Raw genomic sequence first — 15,793 nt, 5'->3', positions numbered from 1 at the left:
GATTTCTCACGACCAGAGTGCCCTCGAGCTACACTGAGTAAATACAGATTAACGATTGGTTGAGAGAGCGGAAGTGCATTCCACAGAGTGACTGCAGCCACCACAAACTCAAAAGATTTACATACACACACATATACTACATGCTGCAAGATCGCTATCTCTTCTGAGAACTTTGTAAGAAATTAGTTAGAAATTAAGTACACCCACTGCACACTTACTGGTCTAGTTTGTACACATTGATCACTCAGAGACACACAGGTTATTGATTCCTATGATTTAAGTGTATATAAAGGTCACCTGCACACATACAGTAAAACACATAGGACACATTAAATTACTAGAATCTGTAACATCAGACAAAAACACTGATAGCAAATCAGACGCTGTATACCAGCATTGATCTCATAAATCCTGCATCCTGAGCTGCAGGATGCTTAAAAGCTCTATTTACAACAACAGTCCCCCCGCTGTCTCTCTTGGTAAATTCAGACTATACTTCTTGTCTGTCCAGTGATCAATGGAGCAAAATCATAGTTAATATATGAAAATAAATTGTGCTTCATATGGTGGAGATAGATATACCTACACACTTGCCACATCATGTTGTAAACACTTAGGATGAATTGTATGAGACGGACCAGATGAGCTGGATGCCTCACAGAGCTCCATCATTCCCGGCTTCCATCAGCATGCAGACGTGCTGCAGAGCTGCACACTACAAAAGCTGCACTGCTGCTACATGGAAGTGATAGCTCCCACTGTAGCTCTCAAACTGATCTAACTTTGTGTCTGCACAGTGTGTGTGTGTGTGTGTGTGTGTGTGTGTGTGTGTGTGTGTGTGTGTGCAGGCCTGCACGTAAATCCTTAGGCAGGCACATTCCCAGGCACCGCTTGTATATCACTTGTCAGAAGTTTCAGATTTCACGCTAAAAGAATTGATTGCCTTTCAGCAGCCCAACGATAACTCGGCCAAGTCATAACTTAATCTAATGATCAACTGAGGATTCACTGATTCAGGTTCATAAAGCAAGAACAGGAAGGAAAACTTGAAATAAAATCGAAGCGGCAATTAGGGGAAGTTCCTATCTGTCACATCAGTCTTGTGGCTCTGAAACTCTCTGCATTCTACTGGCTTACATTTATTACAGTACTGTATATACAAGGACCCAACAGCTACAAGTAGCCTTGGAAACAGTTCTAAGACTTCCAAGAGTTATATCAGAGACAGTGGAGGAAGAAGTATTCACATCCTTTACTCAAGTAAAAATAGCAATTCCACAATGTAAAAATACTCCAGTACAAGTAAAAGTCTTGCTATCAAAAGTACAGTAAGTAAAATATAATCTGAAAACTGTATTTGTGCTACAAAACTATACTATAAGTACTGATTATGGGAAATGGGCCATCCAAGTGTTATGTTAGTATACTTAATTATTATTTCCAATTAATTAACAAGTAAGCAGCCTTTTTATGATGAAATATCCAACCAAAAAAAAACACGCCCTCCCTTCAGACCTCCCTCCAAAGCCACTCCCCCAAAACACATTTTCATGCACAATGAGTGCACGGGCAGAGGGCGCGCAGGTAGGCAGGTAGACAGCCAGGATTGGCTTATTGCAGGCCTTTGCCAGCCACAGATACCGCATGTTTTTCCTTTTTTTCCAGAGCATTTGATTTATTGATTGCTGTCGGGATGTAAAGAGAATTTCAACAAATATAACAAAAAAATGCTTCTGAAATACATTACCTACCCTAGCTTTAATCTGCACAGTAACTAGTAACTATATAGCTGTCAAATAAATTGTACAATGTTTGCACAGAGACTGTCCTCCCAAGAAGAACAGCAGCATCAATCGTTTCAGCAAGTGCCCTAAAACAACACATGTTTACATTCAAATGACAGAGGCCTCTAGCTGCCGCAGGAATAATGACGGGAGCAAAGGAGTCGGGTGATGTTATTATAGAGCTACAAAGTCTGTGTAGGGAGGAGGTCGGGGTGAAAACATCAGACATTCTATAACTTCTTTCCCTAAACCTAATCAAGTTGTTTTTGTGCCTAAACCTAACCGAACCTTAACCATAGCGTTGTCACATCATAAAACAGAGATTTGTAATAATTTTGGAAGGAACAGACAAGTGATGTTGTCCTGCCGATAGTTGTGTCAGATCAGAAAATGCTTCATGTGTCATTCTAGAGGGCGTGGACAAACAACATATTTTGTCGTTTAATTGGGAGGATTTGTTGTTCACACAATATGTATAAAGTCGCATAAAATTGAAATACTCAAGTAAAGTATAAGTACCTCAAAATTGTACTCAAGTACTTGAGTGAATGTACGTAGTTATGTTCCAACACTGGTCAGAGAAACGTCCATGCAACTCTGAGGTAAGTTTTGAAACTAAGTGGTGTTGTATTTGACTGCATGATCTTGAGAAGAGTCTGGTTTATTGCATCCACTCCCTGTTTATACTGTATATATTGCACTGACACCATGTTATGGGTTATTGTTACCTTGACCATGTTAAATTATGACCTATCCAGTCATAATTGAATGTGGTATCTTCGTTATTCTTAAGCTATACAAGCTATACTAGTATATGCAGAGTATATGCAATGCCACAGTGGAGCAGTAGTAATATTTTAGCATTGGACATGTCAAACCTCCATTTAGCCAGTTATTATAACAAAGCAGTTATTATTCCCGATCTGCATTAGTGTCCAGTTATAGTGTGTGTTCCTGCTGTTAGACAAAACCACTTGTCCCAACTACTGTTTTCAAGGTTCATTTTTACCAGGAGACAAAGAGTCCATTTATCTACAGAGAGGCAGAAAAGAGGAGGGGAGATACAGTGAAGGGTGACGGGGGAGACGACTGACAGAAGAACTTTCCAAAACAGCAGATCCTGGAATGTTGGTGGAAGGTGCCACATAGCTCCAAATATTTGTTGCTCAGTTGGCACGGCAACAGGACAACCAACACGTTTATTAGCAAATCCCCACAATGATACCAGAGAGTCGGGGAGAGGAAACACCCAGAGCAAAAGAATGAAGAATGAAGATTGTGATATGGGACAAAAGCATATAATTTAAAAAATGAAATGGGTTGAACAATAAGGGGGCAGTACTGCTGTACCGCTGAAACTGTCTTCAGATTCCTCTGACAAAGTGACGACCTTTGATTTAACAGTAAGTTAGTTTATCTTTTACTGAGTTTCAGGTTTGTTGCTATGGTTACTGGCATTCTAATACAGGCCATAGGCTCCCATGAACACTGAACGCTTAGAGTCTGTGTAACTTTTGAAATTAGTAATAACACTCTTTTTCCTCTTACAAATGAAAATGAAAAATCACTTGAAATAGCAATTAAACTCTTGATCTGAACAATGTTTGAGGTGTCCTGGTGTCCTGTCCTATTTAATTTTAATTGACACCTGCCAACCAATCAGAAAGTATTTTGCATGGTCTTAGTACAGTGTAAAGTGGTATAATATTCCTCGCCCAAAAGCCAGACAACCATCAACGTGTGAGCCCCCTCCTCTACAACTATAACACCACTCAATATTGATCTGTGATCAGGTTTCATAGCTGTCTCAGAGGAGGGTAGTGAGGATGATCTGTGTGTGTGTGTGTGTGAGTGTGTGTGTGTGTGAGTGCGCACAGTGCATGTGTGCATGACAGAGACAAAGAAAGAGAGCAAGAAAGAGAAGAGAGAGAGGAGTCTGTTTTTTTACAGTTGCAGGTCTCATGTTTCATAGGACTACATTCTGCAAGATCAAGTTCATTTATATTTATCATATATCCAATAAAGCCTGAATATAATTTAAGCAAAACCTTCACTGAGTCATGTTTTATTTGTAAAAGCTTCTCTCTCTCTTCCTCTCTGTTCTTTAGTAATGAAAAAGAACAAACTTCTTTCGGTCTCTCTCAACCACAGACTGAAACTGCTGCTTGGCTGAAAACAATCGCTCAGTCCTGTCACTAACCCCCCCCCCTCGTTTCTCTCTACTTTTTTATTGCCTCTGAAAAGCCAGGCTAGAATAACCAGCAAGTCCAAACACACACTGACAACCTCCTGGTCACTCTTGCACACACACAAACAACACAAACACACAAATGCAGCCCGAGACATACTAAATGAAAAAACACACACACCTTGTGCGGTTGGTATGGTCCCCAAACTTGCAGAGGTAAATGGAGGGGAACAGGTTAGCATTGCTGCCATATAGTGTCCCACCTGTACAAACACAGTGCTTGATCATGGCTAAACAGACACACACACGCACGGACACACACACACACACACACACACACACACGGACACACACAAATAGGCCTCCATCTGGACTGAGAAACTGGTGGGTTTTAATAGCTATCGATCATTCTCCCCAGTGACACACTCACACACTCACCTCCCTGTTACAGGCTGAACAGACCCAGCTGAGGACTCATACAGGTCTCTGAGTGTACACACACACGTGTGCACTCAGAGGCACACAGAAGCACTAATACACACACACACACACATACAGGAAGGCAAAGTAAATGGCCTTTTTGACACTGCGTGTCTGTGTGTGTGTGTGTGTGTGTGTGTGTGTGTGTGTTTGAAAGAGAGACAGTCCTGCTGTCTGTGGCTCATTCCACCTTTCTTTTTAGATGAGGTTATTTAATTTACATAATGAGGCCCAGACCCACTCTCACAGATTAAATTACTCTGAGACAACAAATAAATACACATGCAGACATGCACCCCCACAAACATACAAATCCCAGTGTATGGAACCCTTTAACTGAAGTTGTTCTCTTGCCTTAGCTGTGATTTAAAAAAGCATCTGTAGCCTAAATAGCAAAAGTCAAGTCAAAGAACCTGCAGTGTGGCCAAGTTTACCCAATGATGTCATTGTACACTTGCCTGAGTGAGTTACTGTGCGCTGAAAGGGTCAAAATGAGGGAGAGCCAATCAATATTCCATATGATTCTGACCGATAAATCTAAGATGTGATTAGTCTGGGTAGTTAGCGACGATTAATTGTCAAAGCTAATAAAGTCTTTTGTGGCTGGGGATGCCAGAGTGGCTGCTGGGAATCGTGGCTCATTTTATGGGCAAATTAATTAAAACAGCGCCTGAAAAACCCTGTCAAAGACAGGCATCAAACACTCATTCTACACTTGGTGAAGGGCAGAACAATGAGACATCACTCAGGGAGATTCAATGTGTGTGTGTGTGTGTGTCAGCATGTGTGTAGTAATCAGACACAATGATTCCTCCCTTTACACCATGTCGTAAATCCAGAAGGGAAAGAGGGACATTTGTCATTTAGCTACTTCTTTCCTTTTTCATTAAAAAAAATGGCTGCCACAGTATCGTATTAATGTGTGAGGATGAGCACATGTGTGCGTGTGTGTGCATGTGTGTGCATGTGTGTGCATGTGTGTGCATGTGTGTGTGCACTATACATAATTCAGGTAAAGATGATTAAAAAAAAGAGGCAATCGGAGAAAATGAAAGATGTGGTGTAGGAGTAGGATGAAGAGGAAAAGAACAAAAGAAAAGAAGGAAGGAGGTGTGGAATAGCATGCTGTTTTGCCAGACAAAAAAAATAGATTGTTATTGGAAGGTGCATTGATATCATTGTTTTTGTCCTGAAAGCTAAAGTAAGGGAGATAATTCGGTACGTACTTCCACAGTTCTGTCAGATCGTGTAGGCTACATGATATACTTTTAATGATGTAAAACTGGATACGATAGTGGATGTTACATTTTTTTTCATACAATTGAACTGTTTAGGCTGGTTTGGTTAAGTTTGCATTCATACTAATACCACTTGGAGTGGCTGAGATGTTTCAACCATTTGTGCATTACTTTAAGCTATTTCAACCATTTATTTCATTTATCTGTTTCATCTGTTTATCCATTACATTTAGCTAACTATCAACCACTTATCTGTTACTTTTAGCTAACTGTTTCAACTTCTCTGCTCGCATGCTAACTAGTTTTCACACACTCTTAATCAAAGAAATGTGGTGTTAGGGTGTTATAGCTGACTCAATATGTGGTTGTAAAAAAAAATCAAATTGTAATTTCTATTTCATCAAATTAGTTGAGCTACTCCACAATCTTGGTTGGAAAACACTGGTGTAGACAATTCACATTGTTCTAAATATTGGTGCAAATACGCTCTACCTGCCTGTCCTCACACAATGACAAACACATCTACAAATTTGTGAACTTACAGTGAAGGCAGAACAGACGTGTACACACACACACACACATCCGAGCGTGTGAGCTTGCTTACAGGCCAGTCGGACACACAATCTACACAGTCGGGTGCTTTTTTTCCTTCACATAACAGCTGAAACAACAATTGTTCTCACAGGGTAAGACCATTGTGAGTGTACACTGTCTCAAAAGCTTCAACAGCCTGTCTCCCTATCTCTCACTCACCCTGCAAACCTCAAGGGATGTTCAGATTGACGTAAAGACCAAAAATTGTTTTTTTTAAATGTTTCGGTGACTTTACACTTGTGCTTGTCCTTTGCACTGTGCAATGCTTTGGCCACTGTACTGCTTTAACTTTAAATGATACCAACACAAACAGAGAGCACTCTGAGATTTTACTGAAAAGAACTGCTGAAACAATACAATTGGGCCACAGCCTGTTTCCATCACAGGGGAAATCCTGCTGCCTGGATGGCCACTGATAGGAGTAAGATGAGAGGGACAAGAGAGAGAGGAGGAGGAGGCGAAAGATAAGAGAAAGGCAAAGTGTGTGGGGGGTGTAAGTGGAGGACATTTGGGATCCAGTCCAGAGAGAAAAACAGTGCAGAGGTAACGTCAGAATGGAGGGAGTGAAAGAGACGAGAGTCAGGAGAGAGGGGGAGGCAATGATAAAAAAGATCAGTGAGAAGCAGGGGTGGGTGGGAGGATAAGTCTAAATACTAGACAACTCAGAAGGCCCAATTGTACTACCTCAGGTCAGGATGCAGCTGAGCAGGAACACAGTACTTGAAAAACATGTACGTTTGTATGAGAGTCTATGTTCATTGTTCATTTTGAAAATAAAGATGAAACAGAAAGGAAAGTGAAATGAAGTTGAATCACCACTGCTTGTTTAGAATAAAATAAAAACAAGATGTTTTAAATGTGTATTGAAAATTGTTACTAAAACTGTGAGTTAGCAAGATTAATGTGGAGCAAACACATTTACACATGCGGCAGCTTTAGATGATGGATGATGATGGTCTCTGGATTAAATGTTACTATGACAATTTCACTTTTTGCAGTCTGTTTACCTAAATGTGTTGACCACAAACATTTTCTCAGATGTGTGTTGGTCCCACACTGTGGTCCAGACTAAGATATCTTAACAACTATTGGATGGATTGCCATGAAATATGGTACAGATATCCACGGTTCCCAGAGGATGAATCCTAATGACTTTAGTCATTTGTTGACTCTTCCTCTAGCACTACCAGCATGCCAGACTTATCTTGAGAAATATTTCTATCTACTTGATGGATTGGCACAAACTTTTATACAAACAATCATGGTTCCCAGATGACTTTGGTGGGTCCCTGACTTTTCTTGTGGGGTTGACATTTGTGGTTTTAAGTGAAATGTGTCAAAAAACCATTGGATGGATTTCCTTGAAATTTGATACACACATTCATGTCCCCCTCAGGATGAACTGTAATAACTTTGGTGGTCTTCTGACTTTTCATCTAGCGCTATCATCAGGTCAAAATTTCAACTTGTCCTATACCTTGGTTTGGAAAACTAAAGACATTCCCATCAGCCTCAGCTGTACTTTGTGCTTTGTGCAAATGTTGTCATGCTAAAACTCAGAAGATTGTGAACAAGGTTAATATAATACCTGTTTAAAATCAGCATGTTCGTCATTGTGAGCATGTTAGCATGCTAATGTTAGAATTTAACTCAGCACTGCTCTGCTCAAGTACAGCTTCACAGAGCTGCTTGCTGTAGACATACTGGAAGTCATATTAAGATAGTGTGGACACCTGTATACTGTATGTACTTTTTGGGATTCATTACCATTGTAAGGCTTTTATATTTCTCTGTGAACATCTGCTAAGCCCTTTTAGTAATACTACTACTAGTAGTATAGTAATAGTATAGTAGTAATACTACTGCATCCATCTATTCTGCAGTAGTTTGTTATTTCCACAGTACTGAAACCTCACTTCCCAATGTCATGAGAGCCTGCAGTTAGCTCCACCAACCAGAAATAATTCAATAAGAACACCAAGTCTCGAGTTAGTCCCACAAATCAGAAGTTTTCATAAGAGTCCCCATTTCACTGGTGGCAGTAATCAGCTAAAATCAGTGAAATATGCTCTGCTGCCTGACTTAGAGTCATTTTTATGAGACAAATTATTACAAAAATACATATTAGAATGAAATGATTTTATTTTAATTATTATAAGTTGGATGTGGCTACTTTTTGGCAACATTTCTCCACACTGTTAATAATGGGCTTCTTCCTTCCTAGGCCTCTGCCTCTATCCTACTACATGTGAGGACAATACTGAATATGTATGTAAGCCTATGTGACCACAAGTGACCAAATGTCCAGGCCCTAAACCAAGGCAGCAGCAGGATATCCCAACCTCACGTTGAATAGTCACTTAAACAGTAGGGTTCCTCCATGTTAATTTTCCCATACATTCCTCCACAGAAAATTACTTTGGCAAACTACCATGCGTGTGGTTACTTCTTCATAACGCGTGGCGACCAGGGAAGAAAAGCAGACCCAATTCATCCAGCCCTCTAGCCATATTGAAACATTTAAGGGTTCTGTATTAAACACTATTTGAAAGTATATAAAACAGAATTTACCAAGGTCTGACTTTTGCCATGGGATGTGACTCTGAAAAGGGCTTTAATTTAAATGAGATAATAACTTTAAATGATATCATATGTTTTACCCTAACTTCATTCGTCTATTTGGGACAATTGGTGAAGTCATACATGAGGATCCCTGCTGTCAGGTGGTGGGCACTAGACCACCTACTTATAATTCTTTCATGCGCTTTAATTCAGAAGAAAAGCAGTCATGAATACATGAATGAGCCAAAGTGGATAAATATTTCATAATGTGCCAGTGGAACATTGAGTGTAAACAAGCGACTAAACAACTTGTCCTTATTCCACTTCCCCTTATTTCATCCCTAGAGTGATAGTTATAAAAATACGACAAAGTGAATGAAACTGACAGAAAATGAGAGAATAAGAAAGACATTTGGAGATACAGCCATCTGTAAACGTTCATCCAAAGAAACAGGAAAAATGAATGAAAGTGAAGAAAAGAGGTTTGTTACAAGAATGTGTATGTATGTACCCACCTTAACCTTTCCCTTGTGTGTGCATGACCATAAAACAACGCAATCTTCTCTAAAGCTTTTAAATAAAAAAATAAACTGCAAGATCAGTTAAATCAACCAACTAGATCAGAGTATATCCAGCTTTATTGATTGCTATGGTTTGACATATACAACAGTACATAAAGACAACATTAGTAGCCATAAAAAGTCAGACTGTGGTAGTGTTTTATGATCCAGTTCATCCTCCTTAGGTGCCTCTCTGAGCCAGCCAGCGCCAGGGGACTGATTTACTTGTCACACAAGGGGGACATATTTAGACGTGGTGAGCTGGAGATAGTAGGCAGTAAAGCTGGCAGGGCAGAAGATGACCCAGACAGTGGGACTGTGGAAGACTAGAGGGGAACACGTAAGACACACCGGTTAACCTCCTGCCATTAAACCAGCTGTGATTTCTGACCAAGGGCCAGAGGACAATGGAGTGCACTACACTAATTATTACACACCCTGACATGTAATAGGAAATGTACTTGCTCTTTATGAGGACGAACAGACGTCTGAAGATCTATCTTTAACAATTTGTAGTTGTAGCAGAAATAAAAGGTCTTAAATGTAACTTTTCAGACGTGTGGTTTATGCAGTGGTAAAAGCAAAAAGGTCCTAAAAATCTGTGTCGTAATGACTGAAGGGAAGAAAAGACTGGTAAGTACCAAAGTACATGACTCAATAAGATGGACTTGGGTCTACACTTCAGGTAAATAACTGAGTTTTAATGCATTTCTTATATATTTAAATATGTCTATGTTTATATTAACTTGCCCAGGTGTCAAACTGTACCTCAGCATGCACAGTGTAGTCAAAACTAAATGCGGAAAGTGTTTTGTGTATGTGTGCTATACAGGACAATTTATAGGGGACCACCAACCAGAGACCACCATGATATCCCAGACGGAGAAGCAAAATGACAGTCAGAACAAGAAGACTTTCCACCATGAGTGCACACACACGGAAAAATATGTAATTTTGTTTTCACATAACTGTTTTCATTCCCTTTTTCCATGTTTTCTGGTGCTCACAACTTTCTCCAGTTCCAACCCACAGAAATTAGAGCTCCGATTTAGCTGCAATGTAGATTTGGCAGAGAGTAGAATACTGTAGAACAGAATAGAATAGAAAATTGTGGGGGTCATTTTAATTTAGTCATGTCATATCATAATATATTGCGATTTTGAAGCTGGTTTTGAAGCTGGTTAAAAGTGAATAAACTTGATTTTCAACTTGATTTGCAAAATAGATTAGAATGGAATTTGTAAGAGCCATTTTCTTTTACTGTATCACAAAATGGTATTTTGAAGTCAGACAAACTTGAAAAGGCTTAAATGGCAGAAGAAATTGAATCTTTTTCATGTAATGTATCATAATATGGCCATTTTGAAGCCAGATAGGGCCTAAATGTGGAAAACCTTGAATGGCAAAATAGAAAAGAATATAATTTTGTGTTTTCTTACTGTAACACAAAATAGATGTTTTGAAGCCAGATAAAGAATAATAAACTTGAATGAACTAGAATAGAGTGGCATTTTCATTTTACTGTTAGTGTTAAAGCTGTTGTAAAGCCAGATCATTTTATAAATATGTAGTAAGACAGAAGAGAACGGTGGTTGTCATTTTAATTTACCATAAACATAAAGACGAAAACATTTTAATAATTTTATAAAATTCATGCTATTAGAGCTCTTTCAACTGTAGGCCTATTTTTAATGGCTTTTACAAGATTAAATTAAATACGACTACTTCTATGTGTACAAAAACATTAAGTAAATACAAAAAGTGTAATAAATGGAAGACAGAAAATAGATGTAGGCCTATCTTAGAGGTGGTGAGAAGAGAAGTTCAGCAGGAGCTGTAGCACTGAGCGCTGTCTGTCCCGCCACCGACAGTAGAGCGGGTAACTAGAGATTCAAAAACAATACGTCATCCCACAATGCACCGCGCTTACGCTCTCCTTACAGCATTACCTCATCCCACAATCCCCCGCGAGATTAAGAATCTTCTGGGTGGTCGTCTAGGCAACGCGCCTTATCGGAGGATTGGGCCCCGCCCTCGACACGCCCTCCAGCCAATGGGAGAGCCCCGTCATGACATCATCGCTATTTTTAGAGAGGCAGCGGCAGCAGATAAGGTTTGCCTCCACGCTGTACAGCTCAGAGTATATACACATCCAGGCAGAGGAGCACCACAGACGGTGTTGCTGCCTGACAAGAAAAGTTAGAGCCACTCGGCGCTTTTCATTCACGGACTCAGTACAAGTCTGGATACTTTGACTAAAGCTTTGTGAACTGTTACAACTCAGCACTGAACAATCGACCATCGCTGGCTGCAAGAAGTAAGTCCTGATTCCTGTGTCAAGAAAGTGCGCACTCAAAGTTTGGAAGTTTTTACGCACAGAGAGGACGTTTGGAAACCAGTGTTTTTTCCTCGACTGATAAACCAGGAAGAAGAGAAGGGGGTCCCCTTGAGAGAGTTGTTTTATAAAAGACTTTATAGTAGGCTACATTGTTTTTGGTTTGTCTTCTATGAATACCAAGATGGAAACTACTTTCTATGACGACTCACTCAACGCTTTCTCCCAGCACGACAACGCCGGCTACGGGTACAGCAACCCCAAAGCGCTGAAACACAACATGACACTGAACCTCGCCGACCCGACGGGCACTCTGAAACCTCACCTCCGGGCCAAAGCCAGCGACATCCTCACCTCTCCTGATGTGGGCTTGCTGAAGCTGGCCTCCCCGGAGCTGGAGCGGCTCATCATCCAGTCCAGCAACGGACTCATCACCACCACGCCGACCCCGACCCAGTTCCTGTGCCCCAAGAATGTCACCGACGAGCAGGAGGGCTTTGCGGAGGGGTTTGTCCGAGCCTTGGCCGAGCTCCACCACCAGCACATGCCGGGCACACCTAATGTGAGTGTCACCTCAGCCCCCCAGGCCACTGTCAACACAGCCCTGCCGCCTGTGTCATCTGTTGCCGGTGCCACCGTTTACAACAACAACGCCACCATGCGCTCCGACTCGCCGGTTTATGAGGACTTGAACACTTTCAACCCGGCCATCAGCACCGTCTCGGCACCGAATTACACCACCTCAGCCCCAACTATGTCCTTCCCTGCTGCCCCACCGCAGCTTCCAATCTACGGGCAGTCATCCTCCGCCCCGCTCCCCCGGCTCACGGCGCTCAAAGAGGAGCCCCAAATCGTGCCTGAGATGCCGGGGGAGACCCCTCCTCTCTCCCCAATCGACATGGAGAGCCAGGAGCGCATCAAGGCCGAGAGAAAGCGGATGAGGAACCGTATCGCTGCCTCCAAATGCCGGAAGAGGAAGCTGGAGAGGATCTCGAGGCTGGAGGACAAAGTGAAGACCCTCAAGTCGCAGAACTCGGAGCTCGCGTCCACCGCCAACATGTTGCGCGAGCAGGTGGCCCAGCTGAAGCAGAAGGTGATGAACCACGTCAACAGCGGGTGCCAGCTCATGTTAACGCAGCAGCTGCAGACCTTCTGAGGTGGTGTCAGCGGCGGCGGAGAGAGGAAAGACTGTAGTTGAACGAAACGGACGCTTCCTGTGATAGTGAGTGGCTGTATCTCCCGAAATCGTGACGGGATTTGGGATGATGTGGCGCGACACTGGCAGGGGCCTCGCTAATGTTCCACGAGTGCCACGCGCTCCCCCTTGGCGCGTCCCAGAGAGGGGCTCAGGACAGTGACAGTAGCCATGAACCAGAGGGGGCATGGCAACAAGCAGGATACCTTTCTGTTTCTGTTTCGTGCTGTTTTTACAGAACTGGACAGGACTAAAGTTTTCTTGATTTACACCCAGCTCTGCATGGACCTTATCATGACCATCAAAGGAGAAATTCAGTATTAGAGGATTGAAGAACCTGCAATAGAGACTTTTCTTGCTGTAACCATAATGGCCTCAAACTTGGGCGCGTTGGCCAACTCTAAACGGCTGAAAAGTTGTAACAAAAGCTGCCTGACTTCTGAGTTACAGTACAATGTACTTTTCTTAATTGTAAGAAATTGTGTTAGAAAAGCTTCAAGATTTACTTGTTTTTTTCTAAAGCTGTTTAATGGGGTTTCACTCATTGTTATATGTATATAAGATCAACTTGGAGTACTTATGTTTACCATTTGTAATAAAATATACTGTATAATTTTTTTTTATGTTTCGTTTTCTGAGCACTTCAGAAACTAATCAATATTTAAGAAAATAAACCAGATAAACTGAAGCAACATTGCCTCTGTGTTCTTGTAAGTGTGTGACAGAAAAAAAAAAGTGGGTGTGCCATGTCAGGAGCTCAAACAATAAAACATGCTACAACATGTTGCAAGAGCTGCAAGTTCCCAGTACCTCAAGGTAAATTCCATTAGTGCTAGTATTGATCCAGGCTAAGTGATTGTGTTTCAGCTGACAGACCAGGCTCACTCACTACTGATGGAGGCCACTTCTGCAAGATGGGGGTTGTAGAGCTTGAGATTTCCACTTTATGTCTCAGCACGCACAGACCTACCTGAAGAGTGTAAATAGTATTCAAAACCTCATTGTTCTCAGGTGTTACAGCTATATGGCACTATAAGTAGAACTCTTTAAGATGTTGTAACTACAACACTGTTACAACAGGTTGGACTGAGCGATAATTCAAAATCCAAGGTATCACTGATTTGCCACACAATAACAGGAAAATCATAGGACATCCTCGATGCTATTGCACCATACAGTTATTCAACATTAGGCTGTTGTTGCAAATAAAGAAAGCCCCAGCATGTGGAAACAAACTCAGACAAAGTCTTGGGTCATATATTGCAAATTAATAGCTATAGGCTACATCAGAGATAACACATGACTGAATATTAACTCAATAAAATGTTATCACTGTGGTTTTGTGGGAGAGTGTATTCTGGATACAGGGTATCCTATTATCATATAGTTGTCATATAGTGTACTTTCAGTGCAAAGGCAGTAAGCTCCTCGCTTAAAGGAGCATACAGTAATCGAAATGTAAACAAAGGGATAGCTCCAACACCAAATATCCAAAACACAAGATAGGAGCCTCATTGCCAGGGCTTTAAATTCAGGGACTGAGACAAGACAGTAACTAAATATAAGTGTTTTCTAAAGCTGTTAAACGTTTGTCTCCATCAGTAGGCCTAATGCTGGTGAACCCATCCCAATATTTCCTGTTATGACCAGTTGAGAAATTCCATTTATGTTTTTTTCAAGCCCTTCAGTTATGTAAATATACTTCAAATGTATGAAGTAAAAAACAGACTGGGGCTGTATACGACTGAAAGTAAGGAAACTTGAGACTTAAATTCCCCAGCAAACATTATAAGCCTCATTCCTGCACAGACACTGATTCCAGCAGGTGAATGTGGCGGGACAGGCCAGAGATGGCAGACAGGTTGTACAGCATTGAACACTCCTATACGCCACCAGTGTGTCCTGCTTATAATGAAACACTAGAGGGCGACACAGACTGTCTGACCTGAAAGATGAAACGAAATGTTGCTTCCTCAAAGCCTTTATGCCTCCACTGTAGCTTGCATTGGCTCATCAGTTGTTGCTTCGTGCTTAAATTAACACAGACCTGTCATGATTTCAGGTGTCAAAGAAAAAGAACAGGTTATTAACTATGGAGGCTTGAAGGGTGTTTTGAGTCTGACTATGATGCACAATAAAGCCTAAACGTAAAACAAATATACTTTATAGGCCTATTCTGTCTGTGTAACCTTATTATTTTGCGATTTCTTTTTGTTTCTTTCCTTTCCTTTGTTTGGTGTGTTTGTTTTTTCTTCAATTTATATTTCATGTCTTATAAATCCATAGGGAAGATTTTCATAACATGGTTTGAGGCATAAATGCAGGTAATTAGTTTGTCAATATTTTTTTTCTTAATGAGTTAAATAAAGTAAATAACATTAGGCTAATTCAATATCCATTACTAGTAATGAAATGATGAACCAATTAAGTTGATGGTCTGGGGGTTTATTGTAATTCGTTTGTTAGGTCCAGATAGAATATAAATATTATTCTACATGTTTAATTATAACGAGAACTCTAATTTCTCCACAAATCTCCTTTAACCTGTTCTGATTTCTCAAACTTGGGCCATCATGACATCATTCCGGTAAACGGAGTCCTTCCCGACCATATAAGGAGAGGCAACGGTCGGAAGATCTACGTCACGACGGAGGAGGCGTGTATTACGGGAAGTGACTAGATTTTTTAATCTCTGCATAATACGGTCCTGAGAAGTTACCAAGGGCAAATCAATGCAAAGATTACAACGGCAACAGAACGTACGCTGTTGGATGTAAATATAGAATAGAATACAATAAAAATCGCAATGAAAACCCAATATCTAAATCTAAACCCGCAGTAGGCTAACTGTAGGTGT

The 15,793-nt window shown here is 41.0% G+C and overlaps 1 protein-coding gene across 1 annotated transcript; it reads left to right on the top strand.

The window, feature by feature from the left end:
- The first annotated feature begins 11,526 nt into the window (after window positions 1-11,526).
- jun (Jun proto-oncogene, AP-1 transcription factor subunit) lies at window positions 11,527-13,624 on the top strand. Its single transcript, XM_044200866.1, has 2 exons — window positions 11,527-11,723; window positions 11,832-13,624. The coding sequence occupies exon 2, from the start codon at window positions 11,914-11,916 to the stop codon at window positions 12,895-12,897; it is 984 nt and encodes a 327-aa protein (XP_044056801.1). The 5' UTR covers window positions 11,527-11,723; window positions 11,832-11,913; the 3' UTR covers window positions 12,898-13,624.
- The last annotated feature ends 2,169 nt before the right edge of the window (window positions 13,625-15,793 follow it).

This window comes from Siniperca chuatsi, linkage group LG6 (assembly GCF_020085105.1).
Source record: "Siniperca chuatsi isolate FFG_IHB_CAS linkage group LG6, ASM2008510v1, whole genome shotgun sequence".
Classification (NCBI taxonomy): domain Eukaryota; kingdom Metazoa; phylum Chordata; class Actinopteri; order Centrarchiformes; family Sinipercidae; genus Siniperca; species Siniperca chuatsi.
Note: the sequence above shows the minus strand (reverse complement) of the source record. Positions and strands in the feature narration are given on the sequence as shown.